General features: G+C 41.4%; 1 protein-coding gene across 1 annotated transcript in view; it reads left to right on the plus strand.

The window, feature by feature from the left end:
* Positions 1-25,035, plus strand: part of ATAD2B (ATPase family AAA domain containing 2B) — an 823,789-nt gene that overhangs the window by 165,782 nt on the left and 632,972 nt on the right. The window contains exon 9 of the mRNA XM_053711168.1: positions 16,814-16,877. Within this exon, the coding sequence (XP_053567143.1) occupies positions 16,814-16,877 (64 nt within the window). The remainder of the gene's footprint in view (positions 1-16,813; positions 16,878-25,035) is intronic.

The raw sequence follows: 25,035 nt of genomic DNA on the forward strand, positions 1-25,035 counted from the left end.
AAGAGACTTGGTATGTCAGAAAATGGCTGAAAATGTATTCCCTTTTAGGGAAAGGGGTAAGCAGTAGACCTATTCTCAAGAGGGGTGTTACTGAAACCTGTTCATTTTTTATTTTTAATCTGTTGACATTTTGGGCAAGGTTTATAATGAGGACTATGTGCTGCAATTTTCATTATAAGAAACTGGGGATTTATATGTTTATGGTGGTGTTTCACTTTATGTCCGTTGCATGTTATTTGAGGTAATCATTCCACATGGCTAGTTTGCTTAACCGCTCCTCCAGGCGGTTGTTTGGGCCTACTCGGTCATCGGTCCTGATGGGCGGGGCTTATTTTCGCGCACTCAGTATTCTGGCTAGGAGGCAGCAGACTTAAGCTCCACCGGAGTTCTTTCCTCTCCCAGATTGTTGTTGAGTCTTCTCGAAGTACCCTGGGGGCAGGTAGGCGCTGTGGCGATGTGCAGAGGGTATTTTTGTGCTGACTGATTATATATGGCTATAAATACTGTTTAGCAGTTAATCCTTCCCTTAATACTTAGGGTGCAATAATTTTTGGAAGCCTTATTTAGGTTGGTGTTAATTTTGAAGACAAATTAACGTTTTTACGCTCTTTTGAAAAAATTGTTCACTTTTTATTTTTTAAAGGCACAGTATATGTTTTTTGAAAACGGTTTAAAGCGTTTATTAAAGTGTTTAAATGACTCTAGTGCGTCTAATTCTTTTACTCAGGAAATGGCTGCAGTTATGTCAACTACCCTTACAGAGGTATTATCTAAATTACCAGTGTTGCAGGGTAAACGCAGTAGGTCAGGTATTAATGTGAATACTGAATCCTCTGATGCTTTATTAGCCATTTCCGATGTACCCTCACAGTGAGTTGGGGGTCAGGGAATTGCTGTCTGAGGGAGAAATTTCAGATTCAGTAAATGTATTACCACAGACAGATTCGGACACTATTTCCTTTAAATTTAAGCTTGAACACCTCCGCATGTTACTTCGGGAGGTTTTAGCGACTCTGGATGATTGTGACCCTATTGTAATACCACCAGAGAAATTGTGTAAGATGGATACATATCTAGAAGTTCCTACTTACACTGATGTTTTTCCTGTTCCTAAAAGAATTTTGGAAATTATAAAGAAGTAATGGGATAGACCAGGTATACAGTTTTCTCCCCCTCCTAGTTTTAAGAAAATGTTTCCCATATCAGACGCCATTCGGGACTCTTGGCAGACGGTCCCTAAGGTAGAGGGAGCAATATCTACCCTGGCTAAGCGTACAACTATACCCATTGAGGACAGTTGTGCTTTCAAAGATCCTATGGATAAAAAAATTAGAGGGTCTTCTAAAGAAATTATTTATTAATCAGTGTTTTCTTTTACAACCTACGGCTTGCATTGTTCCAGTAAGTACTGCAGCAGCTTTTTGGTTTGATGCTCTAGAAGAGTCTTTTAAGGTTGAGACCCCGTTAGATGACATTTTGGATAGAATTAAGGCTCTCAAGTTAGCTAATTCTTTTATTACTGATGCCGCTTTTCAAATTGCTAAATTTGCGGCGAAAAATGCAGGATTTGCTATTCTAGCACGTAGAGCGTTGTGGCTCAAATCTTGGTCTGCTGATGTGTCATCAAAAACTAAGCTTTTAGCTATTCCTTTTAAAGGTAAGACCCTTTTTGGGCCTGAATTGAAGGAAATCATTTCTGACATTACAGTAGGTAAAGGCCATGCCCTACCTCAGGATAAGTCTGTTAAGATGAGGGGTAAACAAAATAATTTTCATTCCTTACGGAACTTTAAAGGAGGACCCCCGCTTCCTCTTCTTCCACAAAGCAGAAAGGGAATTTTACCCAATCCAAGTCAGTCTGGAGACCTAACCAGAATTGGAATAAAGGTAAACCATCCAAAAAGCCCGCTGCTGCTACAAAGACAGCATGAAGGGGTGGCCCCCGATCCGGGACCAAATCTAGTAGGGGGCAGACTCTCGTTCTTTGCCCAGGCTTGGGCGACAGATGTTCAGGACCCCTGGGCACCAGAGATAGTGACCCATGGTTATCAATTAGAATTCAAGGATTTTCTTCCAAGAGGGAGATTTCATCTTTCAAAATTATCTGCAAACCAGATAAAGAGAGGCGTTCTTACGCTGTGTAAAAGACCTTTTTACCATGGGAGTAATTTGTCCCGTTCCAGAATTGGAACAGGGACAGGGGTTCTACTCAAATCTATTCGTGGTTCCCAAAAAAGAGGGAACTTTCCGACCCATCTTAGACCTCAAGGGTCTAAACAAGTTTTTCAGAGTCCCATCATTCAAGATGGAGACTATACGAACAATTTTACCAATGGTCCAGGAGAGTCAATATATAACTACCGTGGACTTAAAGGATGCTTACCTTCATATTCCTATCCACAAGGATTATCATTGGTTTCTAAGGTTTGCCTTCTTGGATAAACATTATCAGTTCGTGGCTCTTCCCTTCGGGTTGGCCACAGCACCCAGAATCTTCACAAAGGTTCTATGGTCTCTTTTGGCGTTTCTCAGACCGCGAGGCATAGCAGTGGCTCCTTACCTGGACGATATTCTGATCCAGGCGTCAGCATATCAACTGACAAAGTCTCATACGGACACAGTGTTGTCTTTCCTGAGAACTCACGGTTGGAATGTGAACATAGAGAAAAGTTCACTTGTTCCACAGACAAGGGTTCCTTTCTTGGGAACTCTGATAGACTCTGTAGCCATGAAAATATTTCTGACGGAGGTCAGAAAATCAAAGATTCTAAATACTTGCCGAGCACTTCAGTCCATTCCTCGGCCATCAGTGGCTCAGTGTATGGAAGTTATTGGATTAATGGTTGCGGCAATGGACATCATTCAGTTTGCTAGCTTTCATCTAAGACCACTGCAGCTGTGCATGCTCGGACAGTGGAATGGGGATTATGCGAATTTATCTCCTCAGATAAATCTGGATCAAGAGACCAGAGACTCTCTTCTTTGGTGGTTGTCGCCGGATCATCTGTCCCAGGGGACTTGTTTCCGCAGACCCACTTGGGTAATAGTGACAACGGACGCCAGCCTTCTGGGCTGGGGTGCGTTCTGGAATTCCCTGAAGGCTCAGGGTGTTTGGACTCAGGTGGAGTCTCTACTTCCAATCAATATTCTGGAACTGAGGGCAATTTTCAATGCGCTTCAAGCGTGGCCTCAGTTGGCTTCGGCCAGATTCATCAGATTCCAGTCGGACAACATCACGACTGTGGCTAATATAAATCATCAGGGGGGAACAAGGAGTTCCTTAGCGATGAAAGAAGTATCCAAGATAATCCGTTGAGCAGAGGCCCACTCTTGTCATCTGTCAGCAATATACATCCCAGGAGTAGAGAACTGGGAAGCGGATTTTCTAAGTCAACAGACTTTTCATCCGCGGGAGTGGGAACTTCACCCGGAGGTATTTGCCTCATTGATTCTCCAATGGGGCAGACTGGAATTGGATTTGATGGCATTTCGACAGGATGCCAAGCTTCCAAGATACGGATCCAGGTCGAGTGATCCACAGGCCTAACTGATAGATGCCTTGGCAGTGCCTTGGGTGTTCAGCCTAGCTTGTGTGTTTCCACCGTTTCCTCTCCTTCCACGCGTGATTGCTCGAATCAAACAGGAGAGAGCTTCAGTAATCCTGATAGCGCCTGCGTGGCCACGCAGAACTTGGTATGCGGATCTAGTGGACATGTCCTCTCTGCCACCGTGGAAACCTCCTTTGAGACAGGACCTTCTCATTCACGGTCCTTTCCAACATCCAAATCTAATTTCTCTGCAGCTGACTGTGTGGAGATTGAATGCTTGATTTTATCGAAGCGAGGATTCTTTGATTCGGTTATCAGTACTTCAATACAGGCCAGAAAGCCTGTCACTAGAAAGATCTATCATAAGATATGGAGTAAATATCTTTATTGGTGTGAATCCAAGGGTTACTCATGGAGTAAAGTTAGGACTCCTAGGATTCTGTCTTTTCTCCAAGAAGGATTGGAGAAAGGGTTATCAGCAAGTTCCTTAAAGGGACAAATTTCTGCTTTGTCAATTTTGTTTCACAAACATTTGGCAGATGTGCCAGATGTTCAGTCTTTTTGTCAGGCTCTATCTAGAATTAAGCCTGTATTTAGACCTATTACTCCTCCCTGGAGTTTGAATTTAGTTCTTCGTGTTCTTCAAGGGGTTCCGTTTGAACCTATGTATTCCATAGATATTAAATTGTTATCTTGGAAAGTTCTGTTTTTGGTTGCTATTTCTTCTGCTCGAAGAGTTTCCGAGCTTTCAGCGTTAGTGTGATTCGCCTCATCTCATTTTTCATTCTGTTAAGGTGGTTTTACATACCAAACCTGGATTTCTTCCTAAGGTTGTTTCGAATAAAAATATTAATCAGGAAATTGTTGTTCCTTCCTTGTGTCCTAATCCTTCTAAGAAGGAGCGTATGTTGCATAATCTGGACGTGGTCCGTGCCTTAAAGTTTTACTTACAGGCAACTAAGGATTTCCGTCAATCATCTTCATTATTCATTTATTCTGGAATATGTAGGGGTCAGATAGCTACGGCTACCTCTTTCTTTTTGTCTGAGAAGTATCATCCGCCTGGCATATGAGACTGCTGATCAGCAGCCTCCTGAAAGAATTACGGCTTATTCTACTAGGGCTGTGGCTTCCACATGGGCTTTTAAAAACGATGCATCTGTTGAACAGATTTGAAAGGCTGTGACTTGGTCGTCCCTTCATACTTTTTCCAAATTTTATAAATTTGATACTTTTGCTTCTTCTGAGGCTGTTTTTGGGAGAAAAGTTCTTCAAGCAGTGGTGCCTTCCGTTTAGGTTCCTGTCTTGTCCGTCCCTTTCATCCGTGTCCTGTTGCTTTGGTATTGTATCCCACAAGTAAAGGATGAATCCGTGGACTTGTCGTATCTTGTACAAGAAAAGGAAATTTATGCTTACCTGATAAATTGATTTCTTCTACGATAAGAGTCCACGGCCCTCCCTGTCAATTTTAAGACAGATTATAGTTTTTTATTATTTACAACTTCAGTCACCTCTGCACCTATAAGGCTTTTCCTTTCTCTTCCTATAACCTTCGGTCGAATGACTGGAGGTGGAGGGGAAGGGAGGAGCTATATATACAGCTCTGCTGTGGTGCTCTTTGCCACTTCCTGTTAGCAGGAGGATAATATCCCACAAGTAAGGAGGAAATCCGTGGACTCGTCGTATCGTAGAAGAAATCAATTTATCAGGTAAGCATAAATTTCCTTTTTAGACCTACTTCATTTTGTGACACAGTAATTTCGTTGTACTAGCAAACAGGAAGTTAAACTAATTTGTTTTAAGATATACGGACACATACATAAATTATATAATAACAAAATGTATTTACAAGTAACATGTATGTGCAAGAATTACATTTTTTTTTTTTTTTTTTATATCTCCAATAGCTACTTAATATTTTAATGGGATGTATGAGGCTGATGGGATTAACACAGTTTCTTAATATTTGGTGGAATATTAGACACTCACATTTCATCAAGCATTTTTAAGCTTCCACTAAAACTTTAAACTTCCTATCCATATATCAAGAGCAGGAGCAGCAATGCCTTACTGGGAGCTAGCTGCAAAAAACAAAACACTGACTTCTGACTTCAGCTCAGCGTTTAAGCTGCTGCTCTGGTGTGAGTCTATGGCCTACTCTTGAAAGTAGGTTCGGGATCACTAGGGGTTTTGCCCATCTTTGGGACGTTCTGGAGGACGTTTTGTCAGTCAGTTCTCTGAAGGGTCAGATTTCTGCGTTATCCTTTTTTATTCAGGTGTCTGGCGTATGTGCCAGACATGTAATCTTTTTGCCAGACCCTGGTTTAGTATCAGGCCTGTGTTTAAGTCTGTTGCTCCTCCTGGAGTTGTTAACCTAGTTTTTAAGGTTTTGCAGCAGGCTCAGTTTGAGCTGTAGCATTCCATAGATTTTAAAATTTTATCTTGGAATGTTTTTTCTTTTCTTATATCTTCTGTTCGGAGAGTTTAGGTACTCTTGGCTTTGCAGTGTGATTCACTTTTTTATTTTGGTTAAGGCGGTTTTTTATCCTAAGTGGAAATATTGTTTGGGAATCGTTGTTCCCTCTGTGTACTCATTCTTATCTTTTGAAGTACGTGTGTGCAGAATTTGGATGTTGTGCGGGCTTATGTTTTTGTTTGTTTTCTCTGTATTAGAAAACTACTGCTATTTCTCTTTTTTTCTGGTTGAGAAGTTTACTTCATTTGCTTTTCAGGGCTGCAGTTTCCTGAGAGAGTTATGGCTCATTATTCGAGGAATGTCTCTTCTTTCTTCTTAAAGACACGATGAGTCCACGGATCATCTTCATTACTTATGGGATATTCACTTCCTGGTCAGCAGGAAGAGGCAAAGAGCACCACAGCAGAGCTGTTAAATAGCTCCTCCCTTCCCTCCCACGCCAGTCATTCTCTTTGCCTACGTTAGTGATAGGAAGCAGGTAAAGTGAGGTGTTAGTTAAGATTCTTCAATCAAGAGTTTTTTGTTTTATGAGTAGTGCCAGTGTGTGCTAATTTGTTCTGGGGTGTAGCTTAGTCCATATCAGTCTCTACAGTAGAGCTCCGGTGGCTTTAGAGCTATCGTAACTGGTGGGACATAATTCTCACTGCGCCTCCCATTTCTCCTACATTGGTGTATCCGGTCCACGGCTTCATCCTTACTTGTGGGATATTCTCATTCCCTACAGGAAATGGCAAAGAGAGCACACAGCAAAGCTGTCCATATAGTCCCCCCTCTAGCTCTGCCCCCAGTCATTCTCTTTGCCGCTCTGAACAAGTAGCATCTCCACGGGGATGGTAAAGAGTATGTGGTGTTAGTTGTAGTTTTTATTTCTTCTATCAAGAGTTTTATTTTAAAATAGTGCCGGTTTGTACTATTTACTCTACAACAGAAAGTGATGAAGATTTCTGTTAAAAGAGTATGATTTTAGCACCAGTAACTAAAATCGATTGCTGTTCCCACACAGGACTGTTGAAACCAGAGAACTTCAGTTGGGGGGAACAGTTTGCAGGCTTATCTGCTTAAGGTATGATCAGTCATTTTTCTAACAAGACCAAGTAATGCTAGAAGACTGTCAGTTATCCCTTCTGGGATAGGTAAGCCATTTTCTTAGACTCAGTGACAGAATTAAGGCTTATAACTAGGGCTCTATGCTGGTTGACACTATTGTGGGCTAAGTCGATTTCTTTTTAACATGTTTATGTGACATTTTAAGTGTTTTTCAGACTTTGAAACACTTTTGGGGAATTATATTACGCCTGGCAGTTGTTTAGACACCTAATCTTGTCAGAAAGGCCCCTTCACTCTGGAATGCAGAGGGAGGAGGCCTCATTTTCGCGCCTCAGTTGCGCAGTTGCTTTTCACTAGGTAGTTCATGCAGCTTCACGTGGAGTGTCCAGAGGCTTGGAAAAGAACTTCAGAGAGACTTATTACTTATTTGAATAACCCATAAGGAAGGTAAACAATGCAGTAAAGACTGTGGCATGGGACTGTAGTGTTTTTAACCGGTTAATTGCTACTGTTAGCTCCGGTTTGGGCATTAAAGGGTTAATTTGTCTGAAAATTGGTGTGCAATACTTTCAAAGCATTAAGACACTGTGGTGAAAAATTCATAAAAATCGGATATTTCTTTGATGTTTTTCTGACGTTTCAGTAATAAAGTGTGTACCTTTATTATTTAAAGAGACAGTAACGGTTTTGTATAAAATAACTTTTATTGCATTAAAGTTTTACCTAAGTCTGTCTAACATGTCTGTGCCTTCAGATAGCCTATGTTCTGTGTGTATAAAGGCCAAGGTGGTTCCCCCATTAAATGTATGTGTGAAGTGTGCCATAGCGTCCAAACAGATAAAGGACAGTACTGTCACATTTAAAGATGTTGCCCAAGATGATTCTTTAAATGAAGGTAGTGAGGATAGTTCATTATCCTCTCCTTCTGTGTCAACACCAGCTTTGCCCGCGCAAGCGATACCTAGTACATCTAGCGCGCCAATGGCTGTCACTATGCAGCAATTAGCAGCAGTAATGGATAATTCTCTAGCAGCCTTTTTATCCAAACTGACAGCTTTTCCTAGAAAGCGTGATTGCTCAGTTTTAAATACAGAGGATAATTTATCTGTTGTGCCCTCACATCAATCTGAGTTGGCGGTGAGGGAGGGCCTGTCTGAGGGGGAAATTTCTGACACAGGAAAAATTTCTCAGCAGGCAGAGCCTGATACCATTGCATTTAAATTTAAGCTAGAACACCTCCGCGCTCTACTTAAGGAGGTGCTAGCGACACTTGATGATTGTGATCCTTTGGTGATTCCAGAGAAATTGTGCAAAATGGACAAATTTTTAGAGGTCCCTGTGCACTCTGATGCGTTTCCGATACCCAAGAGGGTGGCGATATAGTGACTAAGGAGTGGGAGAAGCCAGGGGTACCTTTTGTTCCCCCTCCTATATTTAAGAAAATGTTCCCCATTGTTGACCCCAGAAGGGACGCATGGCAGACGGTCCCTAAGGTAGAGGGGCAGTTTCAACGTTGGCTAAGCGCACAACTATACCAATAGAGGACAGTTGCGCTTTCAAGTATCCTATGGATAAAAAATTAGAAGGGTTGCTTAAGAAAATCTTTGTTCAGCAAGTTTTCCTTCTTCAACCAATTTCATGCATTATTCCTGTCACCACGGCGGCGTCTTTTTGGTTCGATGAACTAGAAAATTCGCTCCAGAAGGAGACTCCATATGATGAAGTCATGGACAGAATTCACGCACTGAAGTTGGCTAATTCCTTTATTTCTCCAACATTGGTGTGTCCGGTCCACGGCGTCATCCATTACTTGTGGGATATTCTCCTCCCCCACAGGGAAAGGCAAGGAGAGCACACAGCAAGAGCTGTCCATATAGTCCCTCCCAGGCTCCGCCCCCCCCCAGTCATTCTCCTTGCCGCTCTGAACAAGTAGCATCTCCTCGGGGATGGTGAGGAGTTTGTGGTGTTTAGTTGTAGTTTTTTATTCTTCTATCAAGAGTTTGTTATTTTAAAATAGTGCTGGTATGTACTATTTACTCTGAAACAGAAAGAGATGAAGAGTTCTGTTTAAAAGAGGATTATGATTTTAGCAGACAGTAACTAAAATCAGTTGCTGTTCCCACACAGGACTGTTGAGATGAGAGAACTTCAGTTGGGGGGAACAGTTTGCAGACTTTTCTGCTCAAGGTATGACTAGCCATTTTTCTAACAAGACTGTGTAATGCTGGAAGGCTGTCATTTTCCCTCATGGGGATTGGTAAGCCATTTTCTTAGTCTCAAACAGAATAAAGGGCTTATTAGGGGCTATACACTGGTAGACACTCTTAAGGGCTAAATTGATTGCTTTATTTAAGTATTATATGCAGTTTGAAGTTGAATTTCACACTTTTATAACATTGGGGAACGTTTTTTAGCACCAGGCACTTGTTAAGACACCTTCCCAGTCAGGAAGGGCCTTTCTCTGTAGTAGGCAGAGCCTCATTTTCGCGCCATTACTGTGCAGTTACTTTTGAGTACAGTACATGCAGCTGCATGTGTGTGGGTCTGGAATCCACTAAAAACGTTCCTAGAAGGCTTCATTTGATATCATATACCCCCCTGGGATTGGTGAAGTCGCAGCAAAGGCTGTAGCTGGGACTGTAAGGGGGTTAAAATTAAAAACGGCTCCGGTTTCCACATTTTAAGGGTTAACAGCTTGAAAATTGTGGTGCAATACTTTGAATGCATTAAGACACTGTGGTGAAAGTTTGGTAAAGATTGGATAATTCCTTCATAGTTTTTCACATATTCAGTAATAAAGTGTGCCCTGTTTAACATTTAAAGAGACAGTAACGGTTTTGTTTTAAAACGGTTTTTGTGCTTTATTAACCAGTTTAAGCCTGTTTAACATGTCTGTACCTTCAGATAGATCATGTTCTGTATGTATGGTAGCCAATGTGGTTCCCCCTTCAAATATGTGTGATAATTGTGCCATAGCGTCCAAACAAAGTAAGGACAGTACTGTCACAAATTGTAAAGTTGCCCAGGATGATTCCTCAGATGAAGGAAGTAGACATAGTTCTACATCATCTCCTTCTGTGTCTATACCAGTTATGCCCGCGCAGGCGACCCCTAGTACTTCTAGCGCACCAATGCTTGTTACTATGCAGCAATTGACAGCAGTAATGGATAACTCCATAGCTAATATTTTATCCAAAATGCCAGCATTTCAGAGAAAGCGCGATTGCTCTGTTTTAAACACTGTAGAGCAGGAGGGCGCTGATGATAATTTTTCTGTCATACCCTCACACCCATCTGAAGTGGCAGTGAGGGAGGGTTTGTCAGATGGGGAAATTTCTGATACAGGAAGAATTTCTCAGCAGGCAGAACCTGATGTTGTGACATTTAAATCAAAATTAGAGCATCTCCGCGCATTACTTAAGGAGGTGCTATCTACTCTGGATGATTGTGACAATCTGGTCAACCCAGAAAAATTGCGCAAGATGGACAAGTTCCTTGAGGTCCCGGTGCACCCTGATGCTTTTCCGATACCTAAACGGGTGGCGGACATAGTGATTAAGGAGTGGGAGAAGCCAGGCATACCTTTTGTCCCTCCTCCTATATTTAAGAAATTGTTCCCTATGGTCGACCCCAGGAAGGACACATGGCAAACAGTCCCTAAGGTCGAGGGGGCGGTTTCTACTCTAGCCAAGCGCACGACCATTCCTATTGAGGACAATTGTGCTTTCAAAGATCCTATGGATAAAAAATTGGAGGGCTTGCTTAAAAAGATTTTTGTACAGCAAGGTTACCTCCTTTAACCTATTTCGTGCATTATTCCTGTCACTACAGCGGCGTGGTTCTGGTTCGAGGAACTGGAAAAGTCGCTCAGTAGGGAGACTCTGTATGAGGAAGTCATGGACAGAATTCACGCACTTAAGTTAGCTAATTCCTTTATTTTAGACACCGCTTTGCAGTTAGCGAGGTTAGCGGCGAAAAATTCAGGGTTTACAATTGGGGCGCGCAGAGCGCTCTGGCTAAAGTCTTGGTCGGCGGATGTATCTTCCAAGACAAAATTGCTTAATACCCCTTTCAAAGGTAAGACCCTTTTCTCCAACATAGGTGTGTCCGGTCCACGGCGTCATCCTTACTTGTGGGATATTCTCCTCCCCAACAGGAAATGGCAAAGAGCCCAGCAAAGCTGGTCACATGATCCCTCCTAGGCTCCGCCTTCCCCAGTCATTCTCTTTGCCGTTGTACAGGCAACATCTCCACGGAGATGGCTTAGAGTTTTTTAGTGTTTAACTGTAGTTTTTATTATTCAATCAAGAGTTTGTTATTTTAAAATAGTGCTGGTATGTACTATTTACTCTGAAACAGAAAAGAGATGAAGATTTCTGTTTGTAAGAGGAAAATGATTTTAGCAACCGTTACTAAAATCGATGGCTGTTCCACACAGGACTGTTGAGAGGAATTAACTTCAGTTGGGGGAACAGTGAGCAGACTTTTGCTGCTTGAGGTATGACACATTCTAACAAGACGATGTAATGCTGGAAGCTGTCATTTTCCCTATGGGATCCGGTAAGCCATTTTTATTACAGAAAGAAATAAAGGGCTTCACAAGGGCTTTCTAAGACTGTAGACATTTTCTGGGCTAAATCGATTTATATTTTACACTCCATAGCCTTGAGGAATTATTTTAATCTTGGGAATTATGTAAAATAACCGGCAGGCACTGTATTGGACACCTTATTCTCTAGGGGCTTTCCCTAATCATAGGCAGAGTCTCATTTTCGCGCCTGTATTGCGCACTTGCTTTTGAGAAGCATGACATGCAGATGCATGTGTGAGGAGCTCTGATACATAGAAAAGACTTTCTGAAGGCGTCTTTTGGTATCGTATTCCCCTTTGGGCTTGGTTGGGTCTCAGCAAGGCAGATACCAGGGACTGTAAAGGGGTTAAATATAAAAACAGCTCCGGTTCCGTTATTTTAAGGGTTAAAGCTTCCAAATTTGGTGTGCAATACTTTTAAGGCTTTAAGACACTGTGGTGAAATTTTGGTGAATTTTGAACAATTCCTTCATACTTTTTCGCAATTGCAGTAATAAAGTGTGTTCAGTTTAAAATTTAAAGTGACAGTAACGATTTATTTTAAAACGTTTTTTGTACTTTGTTATCAAGTTTTTGCCTGTTTAACATGTCTGAACTACCAGATAGACTGTGTTCTGAATGTGGGGAAGCCAAGGTTCCTTCTCATTTAAATAGATGTGATTTATGTGACACAAAATTTAGAGAAAATGATGCCCAAGATGATTCCTCAAGTGAGGGGAGTAAGCATGGTACTGCATCATCCCCTCCTTCGTCTACACCAGTCTTGCCCACACAGGAGGCCCCTAGTACATCTAGCGCGCCAATACTCCTTACTATGCAACAATTAACGGCTGTAATGGATAATTCTATCAAAAACATTTTAGCCAAAATGCCCACTTATCAGCGAAAGCGCGACTGCTCTGTTTTAGAAAATACTGAAGAGCATGAGGACGCTGATGATATTGGTTCTGAAGGGCCCCTACACCAATCTGAGGGGGCCAGGGAGGTTTTGTCTGAGGGAGAAATTTCAGATTCAGGGAAAATTTCTCAACAAGCTGAACCTGATGTGATTACATTTAAATTTAAATTGGAACATCTCCGCGCTCTGCTTAAGGAGGTGTTATCCACTCTGGATGATTGTGAGAATTTGGTCATTCCAGAGAAACTATGTAAAATGGACAAGTTCCTAGAGGTCCCGGGGCCCCCCGAAGCTTTTCCTATACCCAAGCGGGTGGCGGACATTGTAAATAAAGAATGGGAAAGGCCCGGTATACCTTTCGTCCCTCCCCCCATATTTAAAAAATTGTTTCCTATGGTCGACCCCAGAAAGGACTTATGGCAGACAGTCCCCAAGGTCGAGGGGGCGGTTTCTACTCTAAACAAACGCACCACTATACCCATAGAAGATAGTTGTGCTTTCAAAGATCCTATGGATAAAATATTAGAAGGTTTGCTTAAAAAGATGTTTGTTCAGCAAGGTTACCTTCTACAACCAATTTCATGCATTGTTCCTGTCACTACAGCCGCGTGTTTCTGGTTCGATGAGCTAGAAAAGGCTATCAATAATAATTCTTCTTCTTATGAGGAGATTATGGACAGAATTCGTGCTCTCAAATTGGCTAATTCTTTCACCCTAGACGCCACTTTGCAATTGGCTAGGTTAGCGGCGAAAAATTCTGGTTTTGCTATTGTGGCGCGCAGAGCGCTTTGGTTAAAATCTTGGTCAGCGGATGCGTCTTCCAAGAACAAATTGCTTAACATTCCTTTCAAGGGGAAAACGCTGTTTGGCCCTGACTTGAAAGAGATTATCTCTGATATCACTGGGGGCAAGGAATCAATCAATCCAATAAGTCCAGCTCACACTGTTATAAGATGGGTGCACGCTATCGCTGGGCACTGCACGACCCAGAATTCAAATTCCAGAACTCAAAAAAGTGAATAGCAGCACTCCAATAAACTTTTCAATTCTTTATTGCATATCCAGGAGTACAAACAGATAGCAACGTTTCGGACTACATGTCCTTCATCATGCCATACTAACATCACTTCCTCTCCCTCCTTATATACCCCTAAGGACACACCCACATTCTAGTTAACTCTTTACCAACTACAAATACTACTTAATTACTTCTGCATACGTGGGTATCCTATATTAATAATTACTAAACTAATTCACAATCTACCTATATTTAATAGGAAGGTGAAAAATACACAGATTTTTATGAAGGCATCAATATTAATTACACAGTATTTCATTTAAAGAAAGAATATATATCAATTACAATTTCCAGTTTCCCATAACATTACTATTTTTCTTTTGTCTTAATTCTTTTTTTCTTTCTTTTTTTCTTTTTTTCATATATATCACCACACATTCTCAGATTCTGGGTGCCATCAAACTTCGTACACAATACTGATTATCCAAAAAAGAGAAAAAGAGAGAAAAACATAAGCATTAGCCATCATATATAATTTTTCTAAAAAAATAGTACCTAAAGAAAAACAGACAGATCATAATCCTTATTCATACCACATGGAACTAAAGAGTTCAAAGTAAAGATCCAAAATGCCTCTCTTTGTTTCAAATGTTGTTCCCTATCCCCCCCTCTTCTACCAGGGGGGATGTGTTCCAAGATTTGGAATCTAAGTTGGCTCACCCCATGTTGTGCTTCTAGGAAATGAGTCGCTACTGGGGATTTTAGATTTTTTCTCCTAATATTTGATTTATGCTCTGTAATTCTATCACGTACCCTACGGGTCGTCTCCCCTACATAAATCAAACCACATGGGCATTTAAGGAGGTAGATGGCATACTCTGTGTTACAAGTTAAAAAATCTTTAATCCAAAACTTTTTCCCTGACTGTGGATGTACAAATGTAGATCCCTTGATCATACTATTACAGTGGGTGCACCCCAGACAAGGGTAACAACCTAGATTTTTGCTTGTAATATATTTCTGTTTATCACTCTTGGTACTCCCAATGTCTGCCTTTACCAAAGAATCTCTAAGGTTCCTACTTCTTCTATACGCAGGCATAGGTGTCTGCTGAAATTCTGGTATGTCTGAATTACAATTCGATAAGATGTACCAATGTTTGCAAATGATCTTATGAATTTGTGTACTTAATTCATTATATCTGGAGACAAACACCAATTTTTCCCCATCTTTCTTTTTAACTTTTTCTCCAGGTTTCAAAAGACTCTCTCTTGTCATCCCTAATATCTTTTCAATTTCTTTGTGGATCAAATTCTCATCATATCCTCGATCCAAAAAGAGATCTCCCATCTCCCTCAGCCTTTTTTCACTTAAGTTGTCTTCTGACACGATGCGGCGTACCCGCATCAACTGGCTTTTTGGTAGGGAGTTTTTTAAGGATTGAGGATGAGCACTGCTTGCTAATAAAAGATCATTCCTATCCGTCTCTTTCTTATACAAATCTATCCTGATTCTATCCTTATCTTTAAACACCAAAGTGTCTAAAAAGGCAACACTTTCCTCACTGTGGACCAGGGTAAACTTGATATTCCTTGTAGAGAAATTTAGTGTGTCCACAAACTGCAATAGGCTACCAATGTCGCCCAGCCACATGCCAAAAACATCATCAATATAGCGCCACCATGTGGCGCCATATTGTTTAAAAAGTTTATTATTATAAACCAGTTTCTCTTCATATATACTCATATAGATGTTGGCATATGTAGGGGCGACATTGGAGCCCATTGCTGTACCTTGCTTTTGAATATAAAATTGATCTTGGAATAAAAAGTAATTGTAACGAAGTATGATGTCCAATAATTCCAATATAAAATGTTTCTCTTCCCCATTAAACAGATTTGAGTCTGTCATCATTTTGTCCACTGCCCCCACACCCCCATCATGACTGATGGAGGTGTAAAGGCTGGACACATCCATACTATAGAGGATACATTTATCCAGAGAAACAGAGATATCCTCCAATTTGTTTAGGAAATCCCCAGTGTCTCTGATGAATGATTGAGACTCCACTACAAACCTCCTAAGGATACGGTCTAGATAAACAGAAACACCCGAGAACACACTGTCCACCCCAGCCACAATCGGACGGCCTGGTGGTTTCATCAAATTTTTATGGATTTTTGGAAGTGTGTATAGGACAGGTGTTCTCGGGTGTTTGTTAATCAAAAACTCTTTTTCTTCCTGTCCAATAATGCCCTTTTGAATAGCAATATCAATACACCTGTTTAGTTCCTTCTGAATGATAAAAACAGGATTATATGTGATCGGCAAATAAATATCTTTATCAGACAACTGGTGTAATATTTCTGATACATAATCCCCTTTATTCTGTAACACAGTGGCTCCGCCCTTATCAGCAGATTTAATTATTAATAGTTTGTTATTTTTAATATTCAACAAACTATCTCTCTCCTTTCTAGAGAAATTGGATACCCTGTGTTTAAACTTAAATCCCCTGGTGCTGTGCTTCTTTTTCAATTTATTGATATCACAATACACTTGGGAAATAAACGTATCTATGCTCTTGTGATAATATTGAGGATTAAATCTTTTTTTGTTTTTAAGTTGTAATCTCTTTAAACTCAATTGGTCCCTTGTACTTGACTTATATATATTCACATTCTCAGATGTTATTACATTCCCCTCAGTACTCTTTAAAGCAAAGAACGATTTCAATTTGATCTTTCTAAACAATTTATATAAGTCCTGATCAAGTTCAAAAAAGTCACATTTATTTTGTGGGCAGAATGACAACCCCTTATCCAGGACACACAGTTCCTCATTTTTTATGATTTGATCCGAAATATTAATTACCAGTCTGTCCTTTTGCTCTTTCCTAGGTCGTTCTATCAATACCTCACCGACATTACCTATTTCTTGCGCCGTGTTCGACTGTTGCCTTGACGGGTACTGCGTGTCTGTTTCCCCGTTCCTGTGGCGGTGCTTTTTCCCTCCGCGGCAGAATCGTTTGCCGCTGTTTCGTCTGAGTCCCCCGTCGATTCACTCGACATGTTCTGCGACATCCCTTCTCCTCTCGGTCTCCGCTGCCGCCGCCATCTTGGACCGGAAGTCCCACCTCCTGACCTGTTCTGCGGGTCATACTTCCAGCGGTAGACTCGATCTGTCGAGTAATCTTCCTCATCACGGAGGAATTTCGATCTTTTCCTTTCTTCCAGCGTTTTCCGTAACTCCGCTATCTGGGAATTCACCCCTGCAAGAAATTTGTCCATCTCATCGATGGTAAGTGCTGCCTTTAACTCAGCTTCTAAGCGGCCAATATCTGTTTGTTGTATTTCCAGCTCTTTTTGTAAACACTCCACTGTAAGCACCATAAGATCAAACGAGCATTTATTTAGAATAAGCTCAAACTTCCTGCAGTATTCCATGTTATCCACCATCAGAGTAGGTCTGGCACTCATTCGAAGGCCCCGGGGAATTCTTCTCACCCGGTAGTATTCAGCTAATGTGGTTGAGTGCAATTCAAAGGCCACATGTTTTTTAACAGCTCTTTCATAGTTATTACCAGCTTTATCCACTGGCAGTACCTTTAGGAAGTCTCTGGATCCCAATGCCAAAGTAGTGATTCTGGATGCCTCCAAATCTGTGTAAGCAAATGTTGTTGTACTCAAGTCTGCATTATTTCCAGTCTCCATTGGAACAGCGGTGCAAGTGACTAGTGCAGTAACAAATATAATCAATCAATCCAATAAGTCCAGCTCACACTGTTATAAGATGGGTGCACGCTATCGCTGGGCACTGCACGACCCAGAATTCAAATTCCAGAACTCAAAAAAGTGAATAGCAGCACTCCAATAAACTTTTCAATTCTTTATTGCATATCCAGGAGTACAAACAGATAGCAACGTTTCGGACTACATGTCCTTCATCATGCCATACTAACATCACTTCCTCTCCCTCCTTATATACCCCTAAGGACACACCCACATTCTAGTTAACTCTTTACCAACTACAAATACTACTTAATTACTTCTGCATACGTGGGTATCCTATATTAATAATTACTAAACTAATTCACAATCTACCTATATTTAATAGGAAGGTGAAAAATACACAGATTTTTATGAAGGCATCAATATTAATTACACAGTATTTCATTTAAAGAAAGAATATATATCAATTACAATTTCCAGTTTCCCATAACATTACTATTTTTCTTTTGTCTTAATTCTTTTTTTCTTTCTTTTTTTCTTTTTTTCATATATATCACCACACATTCTCAGATTCTGGGTGCCATCAAACTTCGTACACAATACTGATTATCCAAAAAAGAGAAAAAGAGAGACAAACATAAGCATTAGCCATCATATATAATTTTTCTAAAAAAATAGTACCTAAAGAAAAACAGACAGATCATAATCCTTATTCATACCACATGGAACTAAAGAGTTCAAAGTAAAGATCCAAAATGCCTCTCTTTGTTTCAAATGTTGTTCCCTATCCCCCCCTCTTCTACCAGGGGGGATGTGTTCCAAGATTTGGAATCTAAGTTGGCTCACCCCATGTTGTGCTTCTAGGAAATGAGTCGCTACTGGGGATTTTAGATTTTTTCTCCTAATATTTGATTTATGCTCTGTAATTCTATCACGTACCCTACGGGTCGTCTCCCCTACATAAATCAAACCACATGGGCATTTAAGGAGGTAGATGGCATACTCTGTGTTACAAGTTAAAAAATCTTTAATCCAAAACTTTTTCCCTGACTGTGGATGTACAAATGTAGATCCCTTGATCATACTATTACAGTGGGTGCACCCCAGACAAGGGTAACAACCTAGATTTTTGCTTGTAATATATTTCTGTTTATCACTCTTGGTACTCCCAATGTCTGCCTTTACCAAAGAATCTCTAAGGTTCCTACTTCTTCTATACGCAGGCATAGGTGTCTGCTGAAATTCTGGTATGTCTGAATTACAATTCGATAAGATGTACCAATGTTTGCAAATGATCTTATGAATTTGTGTACTTAATTCATTATATCTGGAGACAAACACCAATTTTTCCCCATCTTTCTTTTTAACTTTTTCTCCAGGTTTCAAAAGACTCTCTCTTGTCATCCCTAATATCTTTTCAATTTCTTTGTGGATCAAATTCTCATCATATCCTCGATCCAAAAAGAGATCTCCCATCTCCCTCAGCCTTTTTTCACTTAAGTTGTCTTCTGACACGATGCGGCGTACCCGCATCAACTGGCTTTTTGGTAGGGAGTTTTTTAAGGATTGAGGATGAGCACTGCTTGCTAATAAAAGATCATTCCTCAATCCTTAAAAAACTCCCTACCAAAAAGCCAGTTGATGCGGGTACGCCGCATCGTGTCAGAAGACAACTTAAGTGAAAAAAGGCTGAGGGAGATGGGAGATCTCTTTTTGGATCGAGGATATGATGAGAATTTGATCCACAAAGAAATTGAAAAGATATTAGGGATGACAAGAGAGAGTCTTTTGAAACCTGGAGAAAAAGTTAAAAAGAAAGATGGGGAAAAATTGGTGTTTGTCTCCAGATATAATGAATTAAGTACACAAATTCATAAGATCATTTGCAAACATTGGTACATCTTATCGAATTGTAATTCAGACATACCAGAATTTCAGCAGACACCTATGCCTGCGTATAGAAGAAGTAGGAACCTTAGAGATTCTTTGGTAAAGGCAGACATTGGGAGTACCAAGAGTGATAAACAGAAATATATTACAAGCAAAAATCTAGGTTGTTACCCTTGTCTGGGGTGCACCCACTGTAATAGTATGATCAAGGGATCTACATTTGTACATCCACAGTCAGGGAAAAAGTTTTGGATTAAAGATTTTTTAACTTGTAACACAGAGTATGCCATCTACCTCCTTAAATGCCCATGTGGTTTGATTTATGTAGGGGAGACGACCCGTAGGGTACGTGATAGAATTACAGAGCATAAATCAAATATTAGGAGAAAAAATCTAAAATCCCCAGTAGCGACTCATTTCCTAGAAGCACAACATGGGGTGAGCCAACTTAGATTCCAAATCTTGGAACACATCCCCCCTGGTAGAAGAGGGGGGGATAGGGAACAACATTTGAAACAAAGAGAGGCATTTTGGATCTTTACTTTGAACTCTTTAGTTCCATGTGGTATGAATAAGGATTATGATCTGTCTGTTTTTCTTTAGGTACTATTTTTTTAGAAAAATTATATATGATGGCTAATGCTTATGTTTGTCTCTCTTTTTCTCTTTTTTGGATAATCAGTATTGTGTACGAAGTTTGATGGCACCCAGAATCTGAGAATGTGTGGTGATATATATGAAAAAAAGAAAAAAAGAAAGAAAAAAAGAATTAAGACAAAAGAAAAATAGTAATGTTATGGGAAACTGGAAATTGTAATTGATATATATTCTTTCTTTAAATGAAATACTGTGTAATTAATATTGATGCCTTCATAAAAATCTGTGTATTTTTCACCTTCCTATTAAATATAGGTAGATTGTGAATTAGTTTAGTAATTATTAATATAGGATACCCACGTATGCAGAAGTAATTAAGTAGTATTTGTAGTTGGTAAAGAGTTAACTAGAATGTGGGTGTGTCCTTAGGGGTATATAAGGAGGGAGAGGAAGTGATGTTAGTATGGCATGATGAAGGACATGTAGTCCGAAACGTTGCTATCTGTTTGTACTCCTGGATATGCAATAAAGAATTGAAAAGTTTATTGGAGTGCTGCTATTCACTTTTTTGATCACTGGGGGCAAGGGCCACGCCCTTCCTCAGGATAGGTCTTTCAAGGCCAAAAATAAACCTAATTTTCGTCCCTTTCGCAGAAACGGACCAGCCCCAAGTGCTACGTCCTCTAAGCAAGAGGGTAATACTTCTCAAGCCAAGCCAGCCTGGAGACCAATGCAAGGCTGGAACAAAGGAAAGCAGGCCAATAAACCTGCCACTGCTACCAAGACAGCATGAGATGTTGACCCCCGATCCGGGACCGGATCTGGTGGGGGGCAGACTCTCTCTCTTCGCTCAGGCTTGGGCAAGAGATGTTCTGGATCCTTGGGCGCTAGAAATAGTCTCCCAAGGTTATCTTCTGGAATTCAAGGGCCTTCCCCCAAGGGGGAGGTTCCACAGGTCTCAATTGTCTTCAGACCACATAAAAAAACAGGCATTCTTACATTGTGTAGAAGACCTGTTAAAAATGGGAGTGATTCATCCTGTTCCATTAGGAGAACAAGGGATGGGGTTCTACTCCAATCTGTTCGTAGTTCCCAAAAAAGAGGGAACATTCAGACCAATCTTAGATCTCAAGATCCTAAACAAGTTTCTCAAGGTTCCATCGTTCAAAATGGAAACCATTCGAACTATTCTTCCTTCCATCCAGGAAGGTCAATTCATGACCACGGTGGATTTAAAGGATGCGTATCTACATATTCCTATCCACAAGGAAATCATCGGTTCCTAAGGTTCGCATTCCTGGACAAGCATTACCAGTTTGTGGCACTTCCGTTCGGATTAGCCACTGCTCCAAGGATTTTCACAAAGGTACTAGGGTCCCTTCTAGCGGTGCTAAGACCAAGGGGCATTGCAGTAGTACCTTACTTGGACGACATTCTGATTCAAGCGTCGTCCCTTCCTCAAGCAAAGGCTCACACGGACATTGTCCTGGCCTTTCTCAGATCTCACGGGTGGAAAGTGAACGTAGAAAAAAGTTCTCTGTCTCCGTCAACAAGGGTTCCCTTCTTGGGAACAATAATAGACTCCTTAGAAATGAGGATTTTTCTGACAGAGGCCAGAAAATCAAAACTTCTGAACTCTTGTCAAATACTTCATTCTGTTCCTCTTCCTTCCATAGCGCAGTGCATGGAAGTAATAGGTTTGATGGTAGCGGCAATGGACATAGTTCCTTTTGCGCGCATTCATCTAAGACCATTACAACTGTGCATGCTCAGTCAGTGGAATGGGGACTATACAGACTTGTCTCCGACGATACAAGTAAATCAGAGGACCAGAGATTCACTCCGTTGGTGGCTGTCCCTGGACAACCTGTCACAGGGGATGAGCTTCCGCAGACCAGAGTGGGTCATTGTCACGACCGACGCCAGTCTGGTGGGCTGGGGCGCGGTCTGGGGACCCCTGAAAGCTCAGGGTCTTTGGTCTCGGGAAGAATCTCTTCTACCGATAAATATTCTGGAACTGAGAGCGATACTCAATGCTCTCAAGGCTTGGCCTCAGCTAGCAAAGGCCAAGTTCATACGGTTTCAATCAGACAACATGACGACTGTTGCGTACATCAACCATCAGGGGGGAACAAGGAGTTCCCTGGCGATGGAAGAAGTGACCAAAATCATTCAATGGGCGGAGACTCACTCCTGCCACTTGTCTGCAATCCACATCCCAGGAGTGGAAAATTGGGAAGCGGATTTTCTGAGTCGTCAGACATTTCATCCGGGGGAGTGGGAACTCCATCCGGAAATCTTTGCCCAAATCACTCAATTGTGGGGCATTCCAGACATGGATCTGATGGCCTCTCGTCAGAACTTCAAGGTTCCTTGCTACGGGTCCAGATCCAGGGATCCCAAGGCGACTCTAGTAGATGCACTAGTAGCACCTTGGACCTTCAAACTAGCTTATGTATTCCCACCGTTCCCTCTCATTCCCAGGCTGGTAGCCAGGATCAATCAGGAGAGAGCATCGGTGATCTTGATAGCTCCTGCGTGGCCACGCAGGACTTGGTATGCAGACCTGGTGAATATGTCATCGGCTCCACCATGGAAGCTACCTTTGAGACGAGACCTTCTTGTTCAAGGTCCGTTCGAACATCCGAATCTGGTCTCACTCCAACTGACTGCTTGGAGATTGAACGCTTGATCTTATCAAAGCGAGGGTTCTCAGATTCTGTCATTGATACTCTTGTTCAGGCCAGAAAGCCTGTAACTAGAAAAATTTACCACAAAATATGGAAAAAATATATCTGTTGGTGTGAATCTAAAGGATTCCCTTGGGACAAGGTAAAAATTCCTAAGATTCTATCCTTCCTTCAAGAAGGTTTGGAGAAAGGATTATCTGCTAGTTCCTTGAAGGGACAGATTTCTGCCTTGTCTGTGTTACTTCACAAAAAACTGGCAGCTGTGCCAGATGTTGAAGCCTTTGTTCAGGCTCTGGTTAGAATCAAGCCTGTTTACAAACCTTTGACTCCTCCTTGGAGTCTCAATTTAGTTCTTTCAGTTCTTCAGGGGGTTCCGTTTGAACCCTTACATTCCGTTGATACGTACTAAACCTGGTTTTCTTCCGAAAAGTTGTTTCTAACAAAAACAATTAACCAGGAGATAGTCGTGCCTTCTTTGTGTCCGAATCCAGTTTCAAAGAAGGAACGTTTGTTGCACAACTTGGATGTTGTTCGTGCTCTAAAATTCTATTTAGATGCTACAAAGGATTTTAGACAAACATCTTCCTTGTTTGTTGTTTATTCTGGTAAAGGGAGAGGTCAAAAAGCAACTTCTACCTCTCTCTCTTTTTGGATTAAAAGCATCATCAGATTGGCTTACGAGACTGCCGGACGGCAGCCTCCTGAAAGAATCACAGCTCATTCCACTAGGGCTGTGGCTTCCACATGGGCCTTCAAGAACGAGGCTTCTGTTGATCAGATATGTAAGGCAGTGACTTGGTCTTCACTGCACACTTTTACTAAATTTTACAAGTTTGATACTTTTGCTTCTTCTGAGGCTATTTTTGGGAGAAAGGTTTTGCAAGCCGTGGTGCCTTCCATCTAGGTGACCTGATTTGCTCCCTCCCTTCATCCGTGTCCTAAAGCTTTGGTATTGGTTCCCACAAGTAAGGATGACGCCGTGGACCGGACACACCTATGTTGGAGAAAACAGAATTTATGCTTACCTGATAAATTACTTTCTCCAACGGTGTGTCCGGTCCACGGCCCGCCCTGGTTTTTTAATCAGGTCTGATAATTTATTTTCTTTAACTACAGTCACCACGGTATCATATGGTTTCTCCTATGCAAATATTCCTCCTTTACGTCGGTCGAATGACTGGGGAAGGCGGAGCCTAGGAGGGATCATGTGACCAGCTTTGCTGGGCTCTTTGCCATTTCCTGTTGGGGAAGAGAATATCCCACAAGTAAGGATGACGCCGTGGACCGGACACACCGTTGGAGAAAGTAATTTATCAGGTAAGCATAAATTCTGTTTTTGGGCCAGAATTGAAAGAGATTATTTCAGACATCACTGAGGGAAAGGGCCATGCCCTCCCACAAGATAAACCTTTCAAGGCTAAGAATAAGTCCAATTTTCGTTCCATTCGCAATTTCAGGAACGGACCGGCTTCCAACTCGGCAGCCTCTAGACAAGAGGGTAACGCTTCCCAGACTAAACCAGCTTGGAAATCAATGCAAGGCTGGAACAAGGGTAAACAGGCCAAGAAGCCTGCTGCTGCTACCAAAACAGCATGAAGGGGTAGCCCCCGATCCGGGACCGGATCTAGTAGGGGGCAGACTCTCTCTCTTTGCTCAGGCTTAGGCAAGAGATGTTCAGGATCCCTGGACACTAGAAATAGTCTCTCAGGGTTTTCTTCTGGAGTTCAAGGAACTACCCTCAAGGGGAAGGTTCCACATGTCTAACTTATCTTCAAACCAAATAAAGAGACAGGCATTCTTACATTGTGTAGAAGACCTGTTAAAGATGGGAGTGATACACCCAGTTCCAACTGTGGAACAAGGTCGGGGGTTTTACTCAAATCTGTTTGTAGTTCCCAAAAAAGAGGGAATTTTCAGACCAATTCTGGATTTAAAAATTCTAAACAAATTTCTCAGAGTTCCATTGTTCAAATGGAAACCATTCGAACAATTTTATCTACAATCCAGGAGGGTCAATTTATGACTACCGTGGATTTAAAGGATGCGTATCTACATATTCCTATCCACAAAGATCATCCAAGGATTTTCACAAAGGTGCTAGGGTCCATTCTAGAGGTTCTAAGACCAAGGGGTATTGCAGTGGCACCTTATCTGGACGACATTCTAATCCAAACGTTGTCTCTTTCCAAAGCAAAGGCTCATACAGACATTGTTCTAGCCTTTCTCATATCTCACGGATGGAAGGTGAACGTAGAAAAGAGTTCCCTGTCTCCGTCGACAAGAGTTCCCTTCTTGGGAACGATAATAGATTCTTTAAAAATGAAGATCTTCCTGACAAAAGTCAGAAAGTCAAAGCTTCTAAAGCTTGTCAAGTTCTTCACTCTATTCTGCAGCCTTCCATAGCTCAGTGCATGGTAGTAGTAGGGTTGATGGTTGCAGCAATGGACATAGTTCCTTTTGCTCAAATTCATCTAAGACCATTACAACTGTGCATGCTCAAGCAGTGGAATGGGGACTATACAGACTTGTCTCCAAAGATTCAAGTAGACC

The sequence above is a fragment of the Bombina bombina genome, chromosome 4 (assembly GCF_027579735.1).
Source record: "Bombina bombina isolate aBomBom1 chromosome 4, aBomBom1.pri, whole genome shotgun sequence".
NCBI classification, from domain to species: Eukaryota; Metazoa; Chordata; class Amphibia; order Anura; family Bombinatoridae; genus Bombina; species Bombina bombina.